Source organism: Arctopsyche grandis, chromosome 3 (assembly GCF_051622035.1).
Source record: "Arctopsyche grandis isolate Sample6627 chromosome 3, ASM5162203v2, whole genome shotgun sequence".
Classification (NCBI taxonomy): domain Eukaryota; kingdom Metazoa; phylum Arthropoda; class Insecta; order Trichoptera; family Hydropsychidae; genus Arctopsyche; species Arctopsyche grandis.
In genome coordinates, this window is record NC_135357.1 from 7,861,653 (window position 1) to 7,886,274 (window position 24,622).

Consider the following 24,622-nt stretch of genomic DNA (forward strand, 5'->3'; position numbering starts at 1 on the left):
GCTTTCGATTTCGTTCTGAACGAAGTTTACGTTGTTCGCTATAGAGATGTTTTGAGTGACGTTTTCCTGTATAGTAAAACATGTGCCTATCGTTTATATTATAAAATGTAAACATGCTACATAGTCCCACGAAAAATTCCCACTGAAATAGTTCTAAAACAATTCTCTACACCAGCTAGTATTGTTTTCCAACCCCTTTGCTTCGCTTGTAATTGAATTATCCCCAATGAAATTTTCCAAGTTTACTCTGATATACCGGCGAATGAAATTGATACGCGACTAGTAAATTTAATTAGGAACTTGTTCGACACCATGCTATCTAATCGGCATTATTAAGCTTTCTTTTCCCCTTGTTGAGGATTGTGAGGGTCGATTTATGTAGTAGTTAACAGTAAAGTCAAGCTTCTGGCTAACTATCCGGCTCGTTGAACCGTAAAAGTTGACCGAAAGGTCTTTTGGAAACTAAATGTTAGTTTTCCCTCGCGTTTTCTTTGTCCGCTCTGGCGGAAAAGCTTAATCGCTTAAGTATATATGTATGTAGGTATACATTCGGGAACGCAACCTTATATCGTTTCAGTAGTTTTTCATTTTCATACAATTTCCAAATAATAGATAGGAGCGCTTATTTTAGCTATACATACATACATATAGCAAGTTCGAAAACTTCAAGCAAGAACTTGCTATATTTACTTGCGAATTGAAATACATAAATATATGTTATCAATTTAGCATATTTGAATTAAAATATTGTATAAGTCCATTAAGTTCTATTCATAATGGCGCAGCACACACCGGCAACTGCACGTAAACAGCAGTACGAAAAGTATTCTTTAATGGTGCTGGTCAGACTAGGATATTTGTGACTTCAAGTCGATTGTTTCCTATCAGAGTTTGTCAATTTATCTGATTTCATTGTTGAAACGGTTCCTTCCATCAAATTGGCAAAAACCACCCTGTCACCAATATCTGAATTTGATTTACAATATGTAAAAAAATATGTACAAGTCTAAATCCATAGATGTCTCTATGGATTAATTAATTAATTGTTAATTCCGTGTTCTTCAGCATCTCAAAATTCAACGAGTTATTTAATAAAAAATTCTGAAATGTTTGTTATTGACTAGGCGTATTGGGGTTTACCTTTTAGGCCGTTCTGGTATATATTTATGTAAAAAATAAAATAAAATATGTAAGCCGATTTTGCCTTGCATTCGGCCACAACTTGTCTGAACGTGCGCTGCTGTATAGTATGGATAGAAGTAGTCTTTTCCGTGCACTGCTGTGCTGGGCTGTTCCAGTTCTGGATAGTATGAATAATCCTTCCAGTTCTGGCTAGTATGAATAGATATTTAATCAACACGTGTTTAATTTTTTTTAACGAATCGGTATTTGTTATAGTGTTATTTTGTATAGCGACAAAATAATACATATTTGCACAGTAATTTAAAAATTGATGAAGAAAAATGTAGCAAATTTATACGTCGGAAATAGGGGGAATTTCACGCGTGAATGAACGCTACGTAAATACGTTACAAGCTAAAGCCTAAGATTGATATATGTATGTACTTCGAAAAAAAATGGATATATAGGGGAAGATATGCAGTGTATTCTGGAGCATGATTCTACTTTTTCTTTTATTTTTTTACAATGGGAAAGCCTCGTGAAATTTTTCGTAGAGCGTGCGTTGTCCTTAGCAGTAGTACGTAGGTATTGGCGCTTGCCGTTTTCCCTCCATTTCCCAGAGGCGAACTTTGAGAAAGAAAACGGGAAAGAGGAAAAGGGGTGGTCCATAATGATTGCATTCGGCTTCCTCGCCCCTAACTGCGACAGGTGATAGTGGGCGTGTTGTGTTGATAAGCGAAAGATTCAGTAGTCCTCGAGCGTTGCACCGAACGGTCGCGTCACGACTTTTCGAGACGAATGCTCCATATTTCAAACTTTTTATATGAAATGATATTAAATTTTTAATTCAAAACTGTTCACTGGAATTGTACCTATCGGTGAGTGTAATTTGAAATAAATATATTAAATAAATTCCATCATTTATTCAGCATTTCCTAGCTGAAAGTGCACACTCACCGATTGATTGATTTTTAAATGCTATTTATTATTACTAAATTATGTTCACAATACATCTTATATCTATTTTAATAGCTACTGCTCTACTAATCATTTTATATTGTACAATTTTAATTTAATTTTGTTAGTTATCATAGTATTATATTATTCTAATGTTATAATGTACAGCATAATAGGAAAAAGAGCTCAAAAACCTCACCGATTGAAATTCGTATGCTTTTGTATGTATGTATTCTGCATGTGACAATATCAAGATGAATCATTTTAAAACTTACACAGATCTTTTTATGATTCATTGCATGTATGATTTTATATTAAGGATGTCGTCTTCGTGATTTGAATGAATATTGAAGATTAATCGTATGTAAATAATAATATTATGCTATCATTAAATTTTATTGTGAGGCATAAAAATAGATAACTTACATAAATTGTTATATAAACAAAGTAATATTATCACAATAATATTGTATTTATTTATTAAAAAAATGTTGTTTAAGCGTCGGAAGAGCAAGTTTATGTGTAGTTGAGGTCAAATTATAAACAAAGCATCTGCAACACGTCTTCACTTCTCAACATGAGAAATTGTATGTATTATACATTCGCAGGCTATTTATTTTATCTCTAAAGATGTTATGAAACGTTTTATTGTGGAATTTATCTCCTAGAAAATCAAAGTAATCAATTCGGCATATGATTTGTATATATCACACGTCTTTCAATCTCAATATGAGAAATTTAATCTAAACTGACTTAACACATTACCTACATATGTAGCTACTCGCAGATATCAGACGATCTCTCCCTTGTTTTCCCCAGAGACCATATGTGATACAGCTTGCTGTGGAATTAATCTCCTTGAATGTTAATGATCCTGATGTCGTCGAGGATCTCCCCTGTTTAATTATATCACGCTCCCTTTAAACTACAGCACATACTCCAGTTGTTTTTGTACTTTCGTATATGTACGTGGATATATTACAATTTCGAACCATTCGTATCGCCACAAGTTGACCACAATATCGCCTTATGATTTGTGGTTTTACATTCGATACTTCCAAGAATCGAATTTCGTATAACGTATTTAGATACTTTCCAGGATGTTTACACACATACAACTAATCAAATGTCAAGGATGCAACACCACGTCGTCGTATTCAAAGCGACAAAACGATACATCGGTTGATTCGATTAATTTTACAGGGTGAATGGCATTAAATGGCAATTTGGACGGTGCGATTGAGGCAGGGGTGCAAATGCGAGTTCGCAGTTTAATCACCGGTCGTGTCTCCAATGCAGAATATTTGCAACATCCGGTGAATTTCCGCCCACATTTATGGGGTCAAAGGCCTATGCCTATTTTCCACGTGGCGTATCTTCCCTTCGACCCTCCTCTTCCCTTTGCACGTTCTCTTTTAGAGCATTTCCCTTGGTCCTGAACGCCAGTAGGGTTTTTGGGTTAATAGCCGACACGTGGTCTTTTGATTGTACGCACACATACCTCTCCCCCTCCCCCACCGTCATAATTGTCGTTGGCGTTTGTCTAAATTTGGGTAAATTAAGTCTTTATTATCTGCAAAAAAGGTAGACTTTGAATTTTAAAAATATATATGCAAACCAATTTGGACCGTTTGATTTTTTATTAATAGCCGCCCTATATGTGTCACATTAAATCGTGCCTACTTTGTAACCGGAAAATTGTCTGAAAACAAGCTTTATGCTTTGTTTTTTTTTCATCTAGATATATTATTTACCTTATTTCTATTATAGGCACATTTTCTATAATGTAAAAATATCAATCTACCTACATATATACATACTTTTATTCGACGCTCAAACGCATCGATGACTTTTAAAACAGGGGACTAAATATTTTTAATTTTTGAATTACATATACATAATAATCTGTTTTGAAGTATATTTTTTAATTTTCGTGCTAACAGAAATATCCCAAGCAGCCTACCTTTATTAATATAATCTTTTTTGTCTTCAAAACTTAATCGTCTGAATGATTTTTCGAACAATCGATCGAAAAAAGTAACATTCCAAGGTCTGGTTATTTGATTCCGCGCGCCCCACATTGATCTGTTCTGAGGTATTCGTTTCGTGAGCCCCTTGCCATATTTGTATTCAAGAATTTCTGTTTTAATATGTGGTATTTTAACAAAAAAAAGTTCAGAATGATATTTGATAGACACAAATCAGAATATTCTTAATGAAAATTTCTTAAATGCTTGAAGAGATGAGTAAATTAAAAATTTTACTTCGACGAAACGCGTATATATAACAATTTGCCAGTACTGCCAAAGGAACAGAGTTAAGAAGGAAAGTTCGTGCAAGCGAACGACGCGACGGACCATACCATAACAATCCACTACCTCAGTTAGGGCCGATTCCGGTTTCTGAACTCCGCCAATCCAATTGAACAATGTCAATATGGACAACGATTTGGATTTATTTCAATTGAGTTGTTGATATTTTTAAAATTTAGGTAAAATATTTTAGGAGAGTAGCCGAGTCACTCTGGTTCAATGACAGCAGGCCACTGATACATATATTATTATATTATATAGTATGCCTAATATAGTAATAAATGTTATGTCATAGAATAGATAAGGCTATATTAGATTTGCATTTAAAAATAAGCAAAAATATATGACGCCATTAAAGCCATAGATGAAGATGAACACAATTGAAATCATTACAAGCTAACTATTGATCTACGCTGCTCGTTTTCTATAATCTATAATAATCACATAGTGAATTTATATCATTGATTATTATTTATTCATACTCGAATGAATTTTAGCATCACTTCTCATCATCTGTTTATTATTATTACAAAGTACATAATATACATACATATATACACTTTCGAAGAACCGAATCAAAATAAATGTTTTTGATCAAAACTTCTGTAGCACGCACACTCTTATAAATGACTTAAGTATGGACTGTGTCGGAAATTAGCATTACTTTATTGCTCAAGATTATAGATCTAGTTTTCTATGATTTTCCGGACAAACTAAGCGACATTTGATAGTCATCGCGACATCAAAGCCCACCATTGACCCAAATGCTTTTCCGACTATTGATCGACATCAACCACCCCGTGACAAAGTTTGTAATAACCATCACATAACCTTCAATGAATCGACCTATGGGGCTGGTCTTCCCATTGTGAAGGGTGTTCGAGTTTTAATTTAATATTTTATAATTTCATTGGTCCGACCTTACTGAGTGTTACTGTCACTTTGACGGAGCCTTGAAGTCGCGATTCTTTGTCGATAAATCTATAAAAGTAAAATTAGAATTCACGATAAAATGGTTTCAAAACAAGTTTGTGGATTGTTTTCGACCGACCTTGTGGAAATAGGAATCCGTTTTGGCTCTAGAAATGTAAAACATCAAAAATATGATTGGAAACATATGACTATTGCTGTGTTTGAGCGTGTGCTGGGAATAAACGCGAAAGCTTCTTGAAATAAATATGTATATCATCACGAAACAGACGTCGATAATCTTCTATATACGTATTATTATATATATATATATATATATATATATATATATATATATATATATATATATATATATATATATATATATATATATAATGTATATGCAAATAGGATTTGAATGTGTGTCGGTTAGAAAAAGGATGTGGTTACGGAAAACTTGCTTAAAAAAACCACAGAGAATTTCCATTTTTTATTACATATTTAATACAAATATGCAGTTTTGTTTTCAACTACAATTTTATAATGAAACAATACCTTATTGTGTTTCGTTTCTACATCATATGTAAAATAGTATATTAATTCATATGTACATATGTATGTAGATGATGCATTTTAATAAATAGGAGTTGATTGGACTAATTTTTCCACAATCATTCTGTGCTGAAAATGAATATGTTTTCGATTAATATCATTTATATTGATATAAATAATAAAAATTAGGATGAATGGGAAATTTCCGTATTCTCTCTGACTGATTCTGCCTTTGTCATTGATATTATTAAAGAAATATAGGATAGTGAATTTTTTTAGTACTATATTTAATCTACATAGAATTTTATACTTTTGAACTAAATCTATTTTAATTTATGAATATACGTGAAAAATTAAATACACACTATATTGTACATATGTATAGTATCCAATCTCTTTTACAAGCTTTTTATTAGCTTCACTCTGTTAGTTCAGTGACGTTCCTGTCCGTCAAAAGTTTGTGATCTGATTTCGAACCACTTCCACTCTTCAGATCGCTTTGATATTTTATCGAAATACGATGGTTAGCTAACATTGATGTAAGCTTATGTGATGAAGCTTACATCAATAAGTTAATTAATGATTAAATTCCTGTAGCTTCATGTCGAAGACATAAGTTATGTCTTCGACATGAAGCTACAGAAATTTAATCATTAACTAACTCATTAAAAATTACAATTACATTACAATTAAATTAAATAAATCTGAACGCGGCTTTCTATCGCCTCTTCATAGCTCAATTAAACAGTGGTAATGGTTACTTTTTTACCACTATATGTACATATATTATTATTATATCATTATATTATATTAGTATTATCTATATATTACTTATGTGGACGATGGGGATTGCACTATTGTCTGGAATAAAAGGGTTATTATTATTGTACCACGATTTTCTATATAAAATGAATACTGTCTGTTTGCTATGCAAATCTACGGTTTCGAGTTTAGAATCATCAAATTTCACATACCAATTCAAGGTATTCTTACTTAGATCCCCATACATTTCAAACATTCACTCGCACGAGCAACGCCAGGAAATTCGTCTATTAAAAATGAATGAAGTTGCTAATAAGAGATAAAAATAACCACTGACATGAAAGCCATGTGAAACGTAAAGGAGGTATGTTAAAAGAAGAGAATACCCGTATCTTTCCAATTAGTGATTCTGATTCCTCGATGATTTTCGTTTCTCGAGAAATAAGAATTCTCAATTTAGCTTCTTGAATTTCTCGAGAATTCTCGAGAAATTTTGATAAATGAAAAAATGTATATAACACTGTAAAGTATCGTTTATTCGACATAATTGGATTGAAGAATACAAATATTTGTTTTGGCATTATTGTTATGTATTTTTTGTATTATCTTAGTGTGAACATACATATGTAATTAAAATTAAAAAAAAAACTAGAAAAATAGTAAAACATTGCAATTTTATTTTATTAATTAATCTCTTACAACGTTGAATTTATTTTATTATTACATATGTATGAATTAATATTAGATGCATTATTACATATTATTTTTAAAATATCCCTTTAAAAAACACATGCCATCTAAAGTAGAGACAGACATCCCGGTTCTTTATTTTGTTCACAAATTTTCGGCCGTGGAAAAATTTCTCTCGTTTTGTGTTGACGTTGGTTTAATTGACAACAAGGCTTCAAATAAGCACTGTAAATTTATTTATTCTATTGCCCATCGATTCAAATATACTAAATTCTTTCTCCATTAATAACCATTTTACAAAACCAACATGAAAAGTAAACCTTTTTGGTTTACCAAAAATGAAAAATATTCTTAAATCTTTTTGCATTCTGACGATTCCCACGTCTTTGTTCTTATCGGAGAGGTTTCTATAATCTATAATAAGCCGGGTAGAGTAATAAAAATAAATAGGTCAAAAATTGCGTGTATTCAATGCATTCAGAGGATAATTGAGTATTTCGAAAGATTGACGCGTTTGCAATGTCCAGGTCAAAATATGATAAGAAAAGGTACGTTAGAAAGTTAGAAATCATTCTCAGACCCCTTCTAAGAATTATGCACATTAGGTATATAATGTATTGTAGCTTTATAAAGGGCAGTGGTTGTAAACTTTTTGAAAATATTTAAAAAAAATATATTTTGTATAATAAAAAATGTTTTATAAAATTACTCGAGAAATGTGAAAAATTCTCAATTTGACATCTTTTTCGAGAAATTCTCGAGAAGGAACACTATTTCCGATTATAATATACTTGCAATATGTGTGTATGTATATGTACATATATTCTGTTCAATTTGTGTGTATACATTGTTGAGGAAAATCGAATGAAAACTATTTTAAACACTATAATAATATCACCAGATAATGATTACATGTAAATTATTGAAAAATTATACAAAAACTAGTCAGGAGGTCATCACAACATCAGGAATTTCCACAAGGTATATTTATTTTCTTATTATATAATTTCTAGGAATTAATATGCATTGATGATATGGAAAAATGCAATCAAACCGTATCTAAATCCAGCACAGACGTCACCTCATATAAATGGTAATCCAGCATGCAGGACGTCTCGTACTGCACCTTTAAAGGTTTCCATTAATTGCGCCTATATTGAGATTTCCGTTTAGTGTTAAAAACAAAGCACAACGGAATGAGTTCGGTTATCAATCCAACGACAGTGGAAACTATTAAATAGTCATTAGAATCAACAATAGGTATGTTTTTTGTAGGTCGACGCACGTATGCAAAATAGTGTGCGAATACCGTTGTTCGATCATCAATAAGGACCGACCTTCAGCATACACACGATGAACTTTACTATTGGTTAATGGTAAATTGGTGAAAAAAATCTGGACGGCAATGGTGTGCGTCGAACGTTAAACAAAACATCAGTCGGCGAAATTCAGAGCATACTCCTATGTACTGTCAGTTTGCATTTGGACACCGTACGATTGCCAGTCTCTCGCGTTCTGTCCACAAGTACATTAATTTTTATTTTATTATTTATTAATTATTATTTTAGAACAAATTGAAAACAATGCATCAATCATTTCAATTAAAAAAAAAATTTTCGTCAGAATTTTGCAGTATTTTTTATGCATTTTTTATATCTCATTATCGATAACATTAGATAAGCTGATATCGTTCAATTAGTTCTAAGTGTTCTTTCGAACATATAACATTGTCGTCTACTTGTAGAATAGCACTTGATAGATTGCGTGGGGATTGTGTGGGGGAGACGTTAGATCAGTTTCCAAAATAGTAAAATTCGAATCAAGGTAATTGTTCCCTTTCTCTATTGTGCAGTATAAATAAATACACAATATTAATTCCGTGGATCAATATTTTCAAATATTATACAATTGCGTTTCTAAAATGTATTATTACATATCGTAAGTGCTGTGATCAATTAATGTGTTTATACATATGAGTCACTAATACTAATTCTGTCTGACTGTAATGAATGTTTTCGGCTTGTATTATTCGAAACATGTTCATCTTCTTATCTAATGTCGAAAATAATCGAACCACCTGTGATTCTAATCGATATCAATTACACTATTCGAGTTGGAAATAAATAAATTGATCGAACATTGTTATTGACCGCACGGTCAATGCTAATCTGTGAACTCAACATATACGAGCTACATTTATATGTGTTTATGTAATTGCTATAAAGTTCGTTCATTATAATCTGACGTATGCGCTCTTTAGGATTTGCACAATATAAACAGCCATTTGCAACGGTTATGATGGGTATAGAGCTCGTTTAAACACACCGTAAACGTGCGTAAAAAAATCATGAATATTTAGCGGTCGTAGACGTAATACGTGGGTCAATTGGCTGATGTCAAATGAAATTTCGCATGGTGTTTGCAAAAGATTTTTTCTTTTTTTTTCACATGACATATTTTGTCATAATGTGAAGGCTAAGTAATTAGCGTATTTTTTTAAATTTAAATTTACAGAATAGAGTAAACGGGGTATATAAAAAATGATATATACATATATATAAAAAGAGATCTTGTTAAAAGTACTGGGCAATAAAATTGGTGACTTATTTTTGGCATAGATAATGTCGCGAATGGTCACTTTTATCTTGTATAAAGATTAGTCTGTCTACCTGGAAGACACGTCATAAAAACAATCGTGCAATTATGTAAAATTAAAATATATTTATACAAATCAAAATCTGTTGTAAATATAAGTGCTTAAATGGGAAAAATTAAAATATATGAAATTAAATTCGTCCGAAGGACGGGGAGGGGGTACCATTGGATCCGGCTGTGGTTAATTCATTGATAATGTTTTTTCACCCAATAGAGTCCTTCTTGCTAATAGAATGCATCGTTCATAACTTTATAATGAGCAGGTCAGCACTTTTTAAACTGGTTAGGTGTCATAATAGTGCGATATATGTATATTTTATCTATAATTTGTTAATTTAAATGTGGTGTTTAGTCGAAATTTGGTGTTATAATTTAATTTTAGGTGAACTCTTATGGCGGATTCTAAGCCTGTAAACTGTTTAGATAGGGATTTCGGATGAAAAGTACACCATAACCATTTTTACGTTGTAAGACATGTCCGGTAGTAAAGAAGAAGAAATAAAGAAATGTGTGAAATTAGGATGGAGTGCATTTGGTCAAATGAATTTTGTTTTTGAATAAAAATTGCCACTTTGCCTAAAGAAAATGATCTTAGATCAATTTATTTTGCCAGTGATGACGTTTGGATGTGAAACTTGGACGTTGAACGCCAATATGCTACACAAAGTCCAGTGCACCCAAAATAGTATTTAACGCTGTATGCTTGGTATAACGAGGAAAGACAGGAAGTGGAATACGTGGTGAGAAGTATGACAATGATAGTGGATATAGTGGATAGAGTGAAGAGATTGAAATGGCTATGGGCGGGTGACGTGGCTAGAAGAATGGACGAAAGGTGGACAAAAAAGTGCTAGAATGGTACCCGAGCGAATGTACAATGGTGAAAGGATGGCGGCAAGGAATATGGGAAAAATGTGTGGGGTGAGATGAATGAGAGTTTGCAAAAATAAAGACGAATGAAAGTGTTTTAGATAGGCCTTTATCGCTTTAAATGATGATATAAGAATCTACATACATATGAATGCATGCATTTTATAAGGTTTAATTTATCATAATTGCAATTCAAACGATATATTACTCAGAAGCTTATATTATGTTTATAGAATCTACGAATACAGTTAGTGCAGTTGTGTTCCGTATATAACTTTAGAACTAATTACGAGAGCAATAGCATCGTACACTTAAGTGTACTTCATCCATTCTAAATGTGGCCAAGTGCTAGTGAAACGTTTGCATCAAAAAACATCACACTCCTCGAAGAGCACTCCAGCTTTTCCTTCGCGTGTATAAATTCAACACGACAATTTTCAATGCAAAGCAGCATATTGTCTGGCGTTCTTGTAGATCTATTTGTGGATCATGGCTATAGTGAGAAAAAAAGCGTAAACTGCCTTGATCAATGCGCGTAAGAGAGTATAAAGCCATAAAAAAAATATGTAAACACCTTGATCGCACGGCTCTCGGATGAAGGAGATCGCCAAAATTATGGCAACGACTGCATGATGTCATTAATTAATCTCCCCAGCAGGAATATGGGAAAAGCAATTCGTCTAGTCACGCGAACAATGTTTTCCTCAGTTTTTTGGTCGTAAGTGCGTCCATTACCCGTTTGACCGTAGCGGTGGTAATGTCGTAATAAAACCGCACGATCACGTAACCTTTCACTCATGCCGCTAATTAACTCTTTAGGTGCCACGGAGTCTGCGGTCACAGTTCAAGACAGATAAAATCTTACGATTTCGGTCTATGGCGGTATGTCGGAAAGCTTTGTAAAGCTCGAAAACAATACTGCTTTACGAGAATGTACAATTTCAGTAGGAAAATGATTGATGACAACGATATGTCATACCTTTGTGTGTAAACGATCCGATTACATTTCTGTGGTTTTCAATTCTTCAATCAATTTTATAATTTTTCACTCGGAAAGATCATTAGATATGTATGTTTTATCGATAAATCCAATTTATCCTACATTGGAAAAACCATCTACGAGTATCTAAGTACATTTACTTATGTGCTAGTTATTTTTCGGAAAATTGTTCAGATTATCGCGTTGTGTGAATGTGACCTAAAATAGGGGATAATATTAGGGAGGATACGAAGTCAAAGAGAAATTGGAAGATGATCATTCAAACACACATTTGATAAAATAATATATAATATGTACGTATGTATGTATATGTAACACTGAACACATATGTACATATATACACATTTGTAATAATTTAATATATAATTTCGAAAGAGATATTGTGTGTAACTTTGTAACTATTGTTGGTTCGTAGAATTTGTGACGTTCAATTTAATAAAAAAATAAATGAATATTCAAATAAAATAAAACTATTCAAATAAATTTAATATTATGTTTACTATTAGATTGGCCGTGTTTAGTCGGTTTACATTACAAATACCGAGCGAAGCCGAGTAAAACCAATAGTATTATACACTAGTGGTTTTACCCGGGTTCGCTTGGTATTTGGCTAATCTAAAAGTAAACATTATTATTTTTTTTTATTAAATTTATTTGGATCGAAAAAAAATATATTTAACGACAATCAATAAGAAACGAATCTTTTTTATATATATATAAGGGAATCGGAACTGAAATTGAAACCAGCAATCGGAACTGAAATAGGAATCCGGACCCGGAATTGAAAAAGGAATTGGGATCCAGAACTGAAACAGGAATCTGGAACCGGAACTGAAAAAGGAATCGAAATCGAAAACGGAATTGAAATCGATATCGATATTGTCGTCATAGAAAATCTGATTTTTTCGACAACGTCACGGATTCTACGAAACAAAGCTTACATACATACATACAAAGTCTCTTTCGAAATTATATATCAGATACATATGTATTAGTTCAATGTATCACACTTCATTTTAACTAGCAATTTTGGCTGGAGCAGCAACCGGTATATTCGCTAATTACATATATACTTATATAAAGTTAGTTTGTATTAAATACAAATGAATATATATACAATACGAATATTGATCGCTTATGTTTTTTTTTAATAGTAAAAAAATCGTAACTAATCTGAAAAAATGAGATATATGAAAAAAACTTACTTTTTCGACATTTTTGTCGAGATAAATCGATTGTTCACAGACACATGAGGTTGTTTAAAATCAATGAAATTTTTTATTTAACGTGCCCTTGATACGACGAAAGTTTTCCACTACGTCTATTGATGAAAATCCAAAATTGGCGTTTTCGCTTCGGCCATTGTACATTGTATATGTACATATGTATGTAGTTTCAAATGAAATTGTTTGTCACTTAATTTATAAGCAGATGTTTTTTTCAAAAGAATATTCGAATGTGTATGTATGTATTTTCATATATCTACTTACATTTGAGTCATAAAATCCATTTTTATTACAAAGACAAAACTTTAATGAACATTTGTGCAATTTGTGTAAATTGATTAAATAAAGTATAAAAATAACAAATTAAAACAATTGCAAGTATTCTAATGTTGTTTATAAAATATACATTACAGCAGTACATACATATACATACATATGCGCATTATGTTTTCATTCTGAGAATATAAATCATTATTGCCTACAATATAAACAAATATATTTGATATGTAGAATTCCTTATGACAAGATTCGTAATTATTATATTTGTCGTTGTTTCCAGTAGCTATATATACATATATATTTATTTCTTCTATTTCAGGAAATGCTGTGATGGTCTAAATATGTAAAACATGGCGCCGATTAGCATAATCGACGAAAAGCACACAACTCTTTCGCTGAAAAAGTCAATATATCGTAACGACTCAATCAAAGACGAATTCTTTAAAGGAAAGCATCGAACTACTCCAAATGTAGCTAGAAAAATCGTGCCAAAATCATTAGACAGCCTTCCTAATGCTGCATGGGACTCGAAAGACAGTAGCAGCGTTTTGATAAATAAATTAGACGATGCTTCATGTGTCAAAGAAACATCGAACAATGACAATTCCAATTTGTACAAATCACCGAGTGAACTGAATCTGTTCGACCAAAATTTATCATATCTGCCACAAAGCCGAAGATCGTCATGCAAGTTTATAGCATTACCTAATGAAGAAGTCGAAGATGAAAAAGATAAATATTATTCAGCGTACGACCACCTTATATGTCCACGTTCAAATACAACGGCTAGCTTTGATGAATCATCAACATCTCCCAAAAATTTTAAAAACACCGTTAAACCCAAATTCAAGACTGAAAAACCACTCTTCAAATTTCTGTGCCCGCCATATTTCATACTACTAGTCGGATTAATTGAGGTAATTACACTGAGCAACAAAAAATCACGTTTTTGAGTTACCAGAGCGGAGACTAACCAATCTTTACTAAGTTTGACCCACAGAATTCGAATATGATAATGATTTTTGTTGGTTGGTGATCGCACACTCGCGTAAGCCATCTCGCTTTCTCCAACGCTTCCGTTGTACGCATACGGGAACTGAACGAAAGTATTTCTTACGCAAAAATCGCTCGGGTTAGTATGTTTAGATAAAAAAAAAATATTGAGATAGAAAACCAATCCTTATGAATGTGGTGAAATAAAAAAATGGCCAAATAAACGCACCATAACACGGAGAAAAAATCCGTAAAAAAAAATATATTTTTGACTTTTAAAATTCGCTAGACAATTAATTATAAGTTTTTTAAAACAATAAAAAATTACAATCAATAAAAAAAACATCTGACTATTGATTCCAATACTCACTTTGAGCACAACAATACTAGATTTTGAGTTAAAGACCGCAAAAGCCAAAAAAGTGTAAAAATCGCGCATTTTTTTAAACGCTCATATCTCGTAAACAATCACCAAACAACAAAAATCATTATCATATTCGAATTCAGTGGGTCAAACTTAGTAAAGATTGATTAGTCTCCGCTCTGGTAATTTTTTTTGTTGCTCAGTGTTATTATTGTCTTCTGCAGCTCATTAAAATCATAAATTTTATTTTAATGCTATTCATTATACTTCCAGATATGTGTTTACTTCTTTGGTGATGATGAGACTAAACAACTTCTAATGTATTCTCCATATCATAGACATGAAGTTTGGAGATTTATATCATATATGCTTCTTCATTCTGGTGTAACTCATTTAACACTTAATATTATTATACAGGTTTGCTAATTTTGTATTATTCTGTATATACATAAATATTTATTTTAAAAATATTGAACAAGTATTGTTTTTTGTTGAAGACATTGTTAGCAACACCGTTGGAACTAGAGCAAGGTTGGTGGAGATGTGCCGGAGTATACATCGGAGGTGGAATAGCTGGAGCATTAGGTGCTTCTGTTATGCAGCCGTCTTTGTACATGGTAGGTGCATCTGCAGGGGTGTATGCACTTTTGGTATCTCATGTGGCTAATGTTTTAGTGGTGAGTATTATTTACTATATCAAATCTATGTAAATTATGATAAAAAATCACTTGTTTTACTGATGATTTTGTTATAGCAACACAGTGAAGTGAAATATAAATACTACAGATTATTCAGTGTGGCTGTATTAGCCGGTTCTGATATTGCATTCTCCATTGCACATTATCATTTTGCATCAGAGAATGTTTCTCCGATAGGTTGGGCGGCACACTGTGCCGGAGCTGTCACCGGAATTAGTATAGGTCTTCTTATTTACAAAGGTATTTAAATCTTTGTTAATTAATATATCCTTGGATTTAAACATTTTGGTAATTATAATATTCATTTTTGATTTGCAGGTTGTGATAAACAAAATATTTATATTAAAGCAGCAACCTGGTTATCACTGTTGCTGCTACTGACTGGAGTTGTAATATCAATATTGCTAAATATTTTTTATATTAAATCATGACTTAATTATATGTAATGCGTATTATATATATTTAAAATTAAACTGTGATATTTTTATCAGTAAATTAATAAGAAAAATGTGTTCATTGATCAATTTATGAATGTTGTATTATGTATTTAGTATGAAATAATTAATTTTTGAACAGAATTCACAAGTTAACTTTCCAATATATGCATTAATTGTATATTTTATCAAGTAATAATATTGTTATATCTACTCGAATCTGGGATTACTTATATGTACTATTAATTTATCAAATTATGTTTCAACTACCGATTTTGTTGAATTAAAATTTATCGTTGATATTTGAAATGAAATGTTGTCGCCTTGTTTAAATAATAATATAATAATAATGTTGCTTTACAAAATTTGTATGCCATTTTAAAATGTGAATATTTGAATAAGGTTTTATATCTAACAGTTATAATAAACTTATTAAAAAAAATAATCTTTTAATAATAAATCCTTTTGTTATGTTCACAAATTTATTGTAACTCGATAAAACTTCACTGCAATATTTATATCTCAACTAAACATTTACATAAATTATATTTCTAGAACAATTCAGAATCCATGCTAAGTCTTCACAGCACCAGCATCGTTTCGTTCCTAAAAAAATTGTATTTTCGGCTTACTGGACGTATTTTAACACTGTATATTTTAAATACCATAGACTTTCATGGCAATTCTTGATATTAATATAATATAAAAACGTATCCAAATCAAACAACTTGAATTTATCAAATCCAAATACACTTGTGTTTAAAAGCGTCGAATTCAATGGTTGAACATACAATATATTCATTTTAACACATTGAAAACGTTTTCTCTTTGCACACATCTATAGGATGTGTACGAATAAAATATTTACAAATGTCTATAACAGAACTGGCCACATCAAACGATTACAAGCCAACACACAAAACTCATCCACGCGTTTATACGACCAGTGCTGCTTTAAAGTTTTAAGAAAATCAATGACTTTCATATACACATCGGTGGTATCATCATTTCATGATTTATTACAGTTAACAAGTCAGCGGTGTACACTGCACGCCAACTTCAGTGCACATACACTCTAGGCAAGGACCTGAAAGTTCAGATATTATCCTGCCAACACGGTACATCCGTCCGTAAATGTTGCAGCCGGCCAACTTCAACAATCCGGCACCAAATGGAAGTGAAGAGTCCATTTGCGTGGTCGTCGGCTTCTTCGAAATGGGTTCAGTTCCAGGTGTGAAGTGAGGATATGGCATTTTCTTAAAAGCCTGAGTAACTAACGGAGCTGTAGTTGTTGTATAGGCATATTTGGGTTTTGTATACCTCACCGTTGGATACACTGAAGGTTGTTTTGTAGTGTATTTTGGAGGTTTTGTAAAGTTTTTATGAGCTAATGAAATGGGGCTTGCAGTTCTATTCGGCTTGGAAAATGAATATTTATAAGTATTTTTGAAAAAGTTTGCTGCTGTTGTTAATATCGATTTTGTTGTAACTGGTGTGACTGGGAAGCGTGTGCCTATGTTTGCCACTCTTGATGTTGTTGTAGATGGCCGTTTAGTTGTAGAAGTTGTTACTAATCGCTTCGTAGTTGTTTCTGATGTATCTCCCAACAGAATCTTCAGCACATTATCAAAAGAGAAAATGCTTTCTTCTTCATCGTCTGTTGTCAAATCTTCTACAGTTGTTGTTTCGATGAATTCAGTAGTTGATTTATTGTTATTAAAATATTCAGTTGGTTTAAATTCTCTTTCAGTGACCGTTTTGATTTCATCACTTCTGCTCGTGTTAAAATATATGGGTGTAGTCGGTCTGTAAACTGGAGAACTTTGCTCTGTGGTTGTAATGGGATTTATTGTAGATTTTTTCACTGATGGAGATTTCTTAGTAGTTGTAGAACTGGTTGAATATGCCAACATATCGTCGATGAGCGATTCCAAATCAGGAGCTGGTTCAGTTCGAATGACATCTTTGAAAGGATCTACTTTATCGATTCGATCAGAAATTGTAACTATTTCAGAAGGTTTTTGAGATACAATATCTTTCTCTAATAGCTTAGTAGGGGGAGAGGTGATTTCTTTTTGTTCATCTGAAATAAATTAAAAATCTAATATAGTATTTCTCTTAAAATAATAAGAAATTTTGATTTTTTGAATAGCTTACTGCAAATTTCGATTCCACAACAAGAATTTTTTCCTTTTTCGATGATACGTCGACATCCTGGTTTTATTGCAGGACACTCTGGATCTTGACAATGTATATCTCCATAATAACAGAAACAAACGACACACGCATTTGCTTCCGTTATTAATTCACCATTTTTATATTGTCGACCATTAGATACACAATCATCTATATATGTATAAAAAAACAGACTTTAATTGTCATTATATTAAAATCACATAAGTAATATTATTAAACAAATTACCAGAATTTGGTTTGGTTTGATCAGTAACCATTAAAGAACTGTCAGTGACAGGATTTGGGATATCTTTAGAACCTGAATATCCCATATTAAAGTAAGAATTAAGCAATGGAGGATCACGTGGTAAAAATCCACCTGAAATCGATTAAAATTAAGGTTTCCTTTTCATGGTTATCAAATAATTATAATATATTTTATTATCAAACCTTCAGTTTCTGATGGGGGTGAAAATAAATTGTGAGAGTTAAATGCAAACGTAGGATTATCTGTTTGGGAGTCTTCTATAGTCAGTGATGGATAAACGGTGGCATCAAATTTATCTATTCCGTATCGACTTTCGGGGAATTTGTCATTTAAAATGGTTTTATAAGTAGTGGCTTGAAATTTGTCATTAATATGTTGTTTGTAAATAACTTGATTTCTATTGAAATTATTTAGATGTAATTGAGGATAGTTGGTAGGACTTCCGAAATATTTTTCTTCAGTATATGGAGGGAAAGTTGTAGGGTTGTAAGTATCACTTGTAATATAAGGATATGCTGTAGCATTATATTTCTCTCGTGGTATTGTTGAGAATGATCCCAAATAAGTTTTTTCCTCATCCAATGTAGGATAAGCAGTCGCGTAGTGATCAATTTCTTTAGTTTTTTCAAGTTCTATTTCGTCTGATTTTACAACGGCATCAATCGCAAGGAAGGGTATAATTCTGAAAGAGTTAATAATTATTAATGGAAATAAAAATGATGTAAAATATTCATGTTTGTTTATATTTACTCTAAATTGGGTAAAGATGGTGGTAGTGAAGATTTATAATCATAATCATAGTAATCATCTTTTTGATGGTTCTTTTTCAAGCTGATGTTTAATAAAGCTTCTATATCCGGAGGAATTACAGCCACTGGTCTTAATGTAACCACACTATTGTTTGTGCGTACGTATGTGGAAACATTCACCATAAAAATATCATTATCTTTTGGAATTATAAGCGACGTCGAAGGAAACTTTGGGTTGATGTTAATATTAGTTGATGTTTCAATGAAACTAGAATTTTCTTTGGATGAGTCAATTATAATTTGTGATTCTTCTGTTTTGCTATCATATTCGTTTTCAATTCCAGATATAGATAATATTCTTTCTTGAGTGTCATTGAAACTAAAAGATTCGTTTGCATCGTTTTTAATTACTGTCAGATTATTCTTAGTTGCATTTAAATCTAACATGCTTATTTCAGTTGTACAATTCACAGTATCATTTATAAAAGTTTTAGATTTGTCTAATGCAATATTTTCTTCATCAATTTTACTATCGGTTTGTTCTGTTGCATTAACTATAATATCAGAATTTTTGGTTTTATTTTCAGCATTAGGCAGACTACTAAAAGCTATTTCATCATTTGTCAATGTGAGTTCTGTCCATGTTGTAAATTCAATATCTTGAGTGGAAAATTCATTAAATTCAGTCGTTGTCGATTCCGTTGTTGAATATGTAGTATTTTTTGTAATGTCAGTAAGTGCAGATACTGTAATATTGGCGGTTGGTTTAATTTTAGTATCAGCCAACTTCGTGGAATTGTTTTCAATTTTTCTTATTATTCGTCCATCACTGCTTGACAATATTTCGGCTATTTGTGATGGAGTCAAAAGGGTATTATCAGGAAATGATCTCTCATTTATAATAGTATCATGATCAAGATTTCTATAGTCAGAATCAGATGAAGTAAGAAGTTCATTTCCGTTCGCCAAATCTGCAATACGTTTGCCTAAAACGATGATACATTATAAACTTACCAAATTTTAGCAACGCATAAATAAACTCACATTTATTTTAGACATATTGATTCCTATGAAAACTTACTACAATTATAGCTGCTTGCACAACATTCTCCTGGTAATATTATTGGAGTACATCCTAGTAGTGGTGGAGCACAAGACAATGGAACACACCGAATTAAACCTCGCATACAAAAACAGTTATCACATCTTGATTTAATTAATGTCGTTACTTTATCTCCTTCTGGATAAATAATTCCATCTACTACACAGCCTAAAAAATTAATGTATATAAAAAAAAAAATATTTAAAAAACAATGTAATATAAAAAGCCTAAAAAACAATGAAATATAAAAATATAAAATTGAGACAGTAAAATTATATTTTAGAGTAATATTTTAAAATTATTACCCTTAATTTTAGTTTCATGTGAAATTGTAGATGACATAGTCGTAGTAGATGAAGGGGGATATTCGTGAATACATTCGTAGCGTACTGGACAGCAAGAGTGTGGAGCACGACGAGGTGCACATCCATCAGGAGATGGTAAACAACGGGGGCGAACGCATCTTTCTTTACCAGCAATGCAGTAGCAATACTCACAGGGACGATCTGTCCACATAGCTGAACCACTTGCATACAAAGTTCCATTTGTAATACATCCTAGTTGATTAAAACATTGAAATTAATTAAAAAGATGTTCATTAATGTTTTCAGCATTATTTTATTGAAATAGAATCGCATAAATTTTGAATTCATTTTTTTTAGTATGGTCGTTATTTTTATTTTTAGGTTTATTTGTTGGTGTTTTTCGTTGCGTTCGTTTGTCTATTGGGTCGCTGCTTGAAAATATTCAAATTCAAATGTAATTTGAACATTAAAAAGTAAGTTAAAACTTTTATTTAGTTAATCCGTGCTAGTTTTTGTTTGTGTAAAGAAAAATAATACGCTTCAAAGTAAATTTTAGTTATAGCAAAAAATCATAACCTCACTTAAATTTGAATACGCCATGTCAAATAAAGTTTCATACAATTTGTTTGATAACTATTGTTTCATACAATTTTTTATCTGTAATATGAAAAAAATAGTTGTGACATCTGTCGGTAATATTATCAAGGTATAAATAAAGCAGTTTTCTGTTTTATCATTGATATATTTATATGAACATTGATTTTTCTTACAACTATCAATTTTAGACTAGGATGCTACTTTAATACTTTATTTTGTTATTTATGGTGTTTTTAATTACGCTTAATCAATTTATATTGTTATTACATATATGTACATATTGGAAAAATTAATTATTGTTTTCATGACCACATCTACTTTTTGACCAACTTCATTAGATGGAAATTATTCACTAAAAAATTATATACAAAATCAACGATATATTTTAAATAATATTTCGTTCCATAAAAAGAAACAGCTTACCATCTCCGTAAGAAGTTTTATTCAGCGGAAATTCTTCGGCACCTATTTCAGCTCTACTTATGTGATTAGTGTGTATGCCTCTGTCTGAAAAAAGTCAACATATTTTAAAATAATCTATCCAAAATTGTAATTACCAAAAGCTCAGATATTTTCACAACAAACCCTCGCATATCAGTTCTGAGCAACAAGCACCCTTCCGTAGTAACAAAACACACTGGGCCGGTGGAGGATCAGGTAGTATAGGACATACTCGAAGATAACACACCAACGAACCACGAAGACATTTGCACTTCAGGCATGGTTCATCTGTGACCACAGTGACGCCTTCGTCATATGTTATTTCTTTGTATAAGCACACTGAAAAACATAATTATATTTTTATGTCAAGTAAATCTTAAAAAAAGTGCTTAAAATGAATGAAAACTACAAAGCAGTATATGATTTATATTCAGAACAACAATCTATATTATAATTACATACATACATCAAAGCATTCATCTTTGAAAAAAATATTGTTTTTAATGATTATGAAACCTTTGTGGGTCTGTAATGGTGTTCTTGTGCCTGTAATGTTTTAAAGAGCAAGAAAAAATTTCGGATGTGAACAACCGATGACTTTATCTATGTATTTGAGGAATATAAGAAGGTCACAAAGTAAAATTCGATAATTAAACATACATACACGTTCACACATACCGGTTATGAGAACATTTTCGATACAAATTGTGCGCAAATGTAGGGAAACTTACACAAGACAAAAGTTCTACTTCCGGTTCTCGGATTTTGTTTGAAATTTTTTTATTAATTAAAATCACTATAATTATAATACATATTAAATATCAAGAAAATAAAAATAATTTCAAAGATCAAAATAAAATAATGAAATATTGTTTAAAAAAAAAATACTACTTCTGGTTTACGAATTTTGACAAAAACCTTACCAACTCTAAGTTAGCACATAAACAATACAAATATAAATTTTCAGCTTGATATGCTCAAGGCTGTGGAAAGAATCGTGGTCTTTTCTAAGAGGAAAAAATCCCACTTCCGGTTTATTAAATTTAGTGATTTATTTTTTATTTTTATTACATTAATACAAGAATTATAGTACACATGTTTATGGGGTCGAAAAAAATAGTGGAAGAAAAATCGAACTAGAGTAAACTGCCACTTCCGGTTGACGGATGCTTACCAAATTTTATACGTAGCTTGGTATTAAGCGTAAACTTCTAGATATGAAATTCCAGTTCAATAAACCAAAAGCTTTATGAGAAAAACATAAAAAATCTTGATTCTCTAGAGTAAAAGTACTATTTCCGGTTGAGGTAAAAAATATTAGGCTATAAAATATATAATTTATATTACATGTGAAGAACTTTCAGTCTGATTCGATTAGCGATTTGCGAGATAATTGAATTCAAAAACTTAAAAAAAAAGAGGACACACATATGGGAGGTATCATTTCCGGTCAACTTAAAAATTAGAAAAAAATTAACGTCATATCAATTAGAATTTCAGTTACCGATACTAAGTTTCAGTTTTATAGGACGAACGGTGTTCAAAAAATCCCCAAAATACACTGACACACACAGACATACACACATTTTTTCTAGATCATGAAACGTGATCAGTGATCGATTCTGAGTTCGAATCAGTAAAAATCTCGAGTTAAAATTTTCGCATGATCATAAAACTTCATTTATTGCTACTATGGTAAACGGGTTACTTCTCAAATGTGAATTGCTAATAGGATAACTGCTCGCGCGGATCCCTCGTCGCACGAAAATTGGTCGCACAGGAAAGTTGGTCGTAAGAAAAATGCTCGCAAAATTGATTGCAAATACTTTTTTTGTAACGAGATTTTTGTTATTATCAAAAGTAGTATTAAGTAAATAGCAGCATGGGTGAATACCAACAAACGTATTTGCGCTTTTTGTTCCAGTAGATGATGTACGAATGTTGTTATTTCAGAACTGAGCTGAATACTATTCTTACTTTTTTAAGGTCTGTTTTATTTTAAAACTAATAAATTGCTATAAGGATATGAAACTAGACTCGCCAGGTGTTTCCATAACAAATCCAGACCAGACACAGCTGACACGTGCTCCATTTTCAAAACAATAGATTTGACCCAGCAGATAAGTGTTGTTGTATATTTTTTTTCCTCCTACAGTTCCTATTGCTCTTTTTTGTGGTTTTTAGACAGACTAGATTTTCTTATCTCGGCACATCTGAATGTAGACAAAGCGAATGGTACAATCACGATCCAGGCATCGACCGAAACGGTTCCAGCTGAGAAGTACAGTTCGATAGGTCACGGTATAACGGATCGTTTATCTGCGATCAGGATTTTCGCGTTTTCACGGACCGTCCAATGACTAACTACCACCGGACTTGGTAGTTCCGATTATACTACATATTTAATATCTCGTTTGCATTAAACTCGGGAGCAATGAGGATAATTTCACATTTTCCGTCCTTAATTTCATAATAAATAAGCGCTAATTTCATGGTAAAGTTCAACAAAACCATTTAGATAAGTTGCGGTTATTAAAGATTAACATTGAAAATGGCATTCACAAAGTTCGTAATCATATTTATTATACAATTTGATAGAGGGTATGTTTCTAAATTCTGTTTTCCTCTATAAGTTTTCATAGTCCAATTTTTATGTATCATTTGGTATAGATCAACGGTGTCATCTAATTTCCATTACAACGGGTTTACAAGAAAAAACTTCCATTAGATACATATGTAATGTAGATACAAAACTCAATTTGTTCATATATGCAGTTAAAGCTAGATGTATATATGTATGTATGTGCATATTACTGCCAAGTGGCGGATTTACGCATAATCCAATATTACATCATACAAGTTGAATTACTTTTTACTTATTTTACTAAATACATCACATTTCCGAGAAGCACCATATTTGCACTTATCGGACAGAACTTATTTATTACTTAAAATTGGTATGCAAATAATGTTTTACTTTTTTGTTATCTCAAAATATCGCAGACGACAATAAGCGCCAATAGGGCGTTTATGCGCGCACGTACGCATTTCCGAAAATACATTAAGCATGGTTTTTGTCTTCGTTCGCTTATACCGGGTTGCTACAATTTGAGTAGCTTGGACGAGTAACTATTACGTTACTCGCAGCGAGGCAACGGGTGA

The 24,622-nt window shown here is 31.8% G+C and overlaps 2 protein-coding genes across 4 annotated transcripts in view; one reads left to right on the plus strand and one right to left on the minus strand.

The window, feature by feature from the left end:
- The first annotated feature begins 1,904 nt into the window (after positions 1-1,904).
- On the plus strand, positions 1,905-16,257 carry LOC143909384 (rhomboid-related protein 2-like). 3 transcript variants are annotated; one of them, XM_077427340.1, is made up of 6 exons: positions 1,905-2,000; positions 13,654-14,251; positions 14,965-15,108; positions 15,189-15,368; positions 15,446-15,629; positions 15,708-16,257. In XM_077427340.1, exons 2-6 carry the CDS (start codon positions 13,685-13,687, stop codon positions 15,818-15,820), a joined length of 1,188 nt encoding a protein of 395 aa, XP_077283466.1. In that variant the 5' UTR covers positions 1,905-2,000; positions 13,654-13,684; the 3' UTR covers positions 15,821-16,257. The 3 variants fall into 3 exon arrangements, with proteins under 3 accessions (XP_077283466.1, XP_077283465.1, XP_077283464.1); XM_077427339.1 differs by lacking the exon at positions 1,905-2,000 and adding an exon at positions 8,778-8,829; XM_077427338.1 differs by lacking the exon at positions 1,905-2,000 and adding an exon at positions 9,002-9,128.
- A 36-nt stretch (positions 16,258-16,293) lies between these two features.
- LOC143908965 (uncharacterized) overlaps positions 16,294-24,622 on the minus strand; it is a 28,147-nt gene continuing 19,818 nt past the window's right edge. Inside the window, exons 3-11 of the mRNA XM_077426826.1 lie at positions 21,605-21,799; positions 21,443-21,526; positions 20,423-20,674; positions 20,097-20,285; positions 19,017-20,001; positions 18,449-18,948; positions 18,246-18,377; positions 17,981-18,169; positions 16,294-17,906 (exon numbers count right to left, since the gene is read on the minus strand). Of these exons, the coding sequence (XP_077282952.1) occupies positions 16,849-17,906; positions 17,981-18,169; positions 18,246-18,377; positions 18,449-18,948; positions 19,017-20,001; positions 20,097-20,285; positions 20,423-20,674; positions 21,443-21,526; positions 21,605-21,799 (3,584 nt within the window). The 3' untranslated portion in view covers positions 16,294-16,848. The remainder of the gene's footprint in view (positions 17,907-17,980; positions 18,170-18,245; positions 18,378-18,448; positions 18,949-19,016; positions 20,002-20,096; positions 20,286-20,422; positions 20,675-21,442; positions 21,527-21,604; positions 21,800-24,622) is intronic.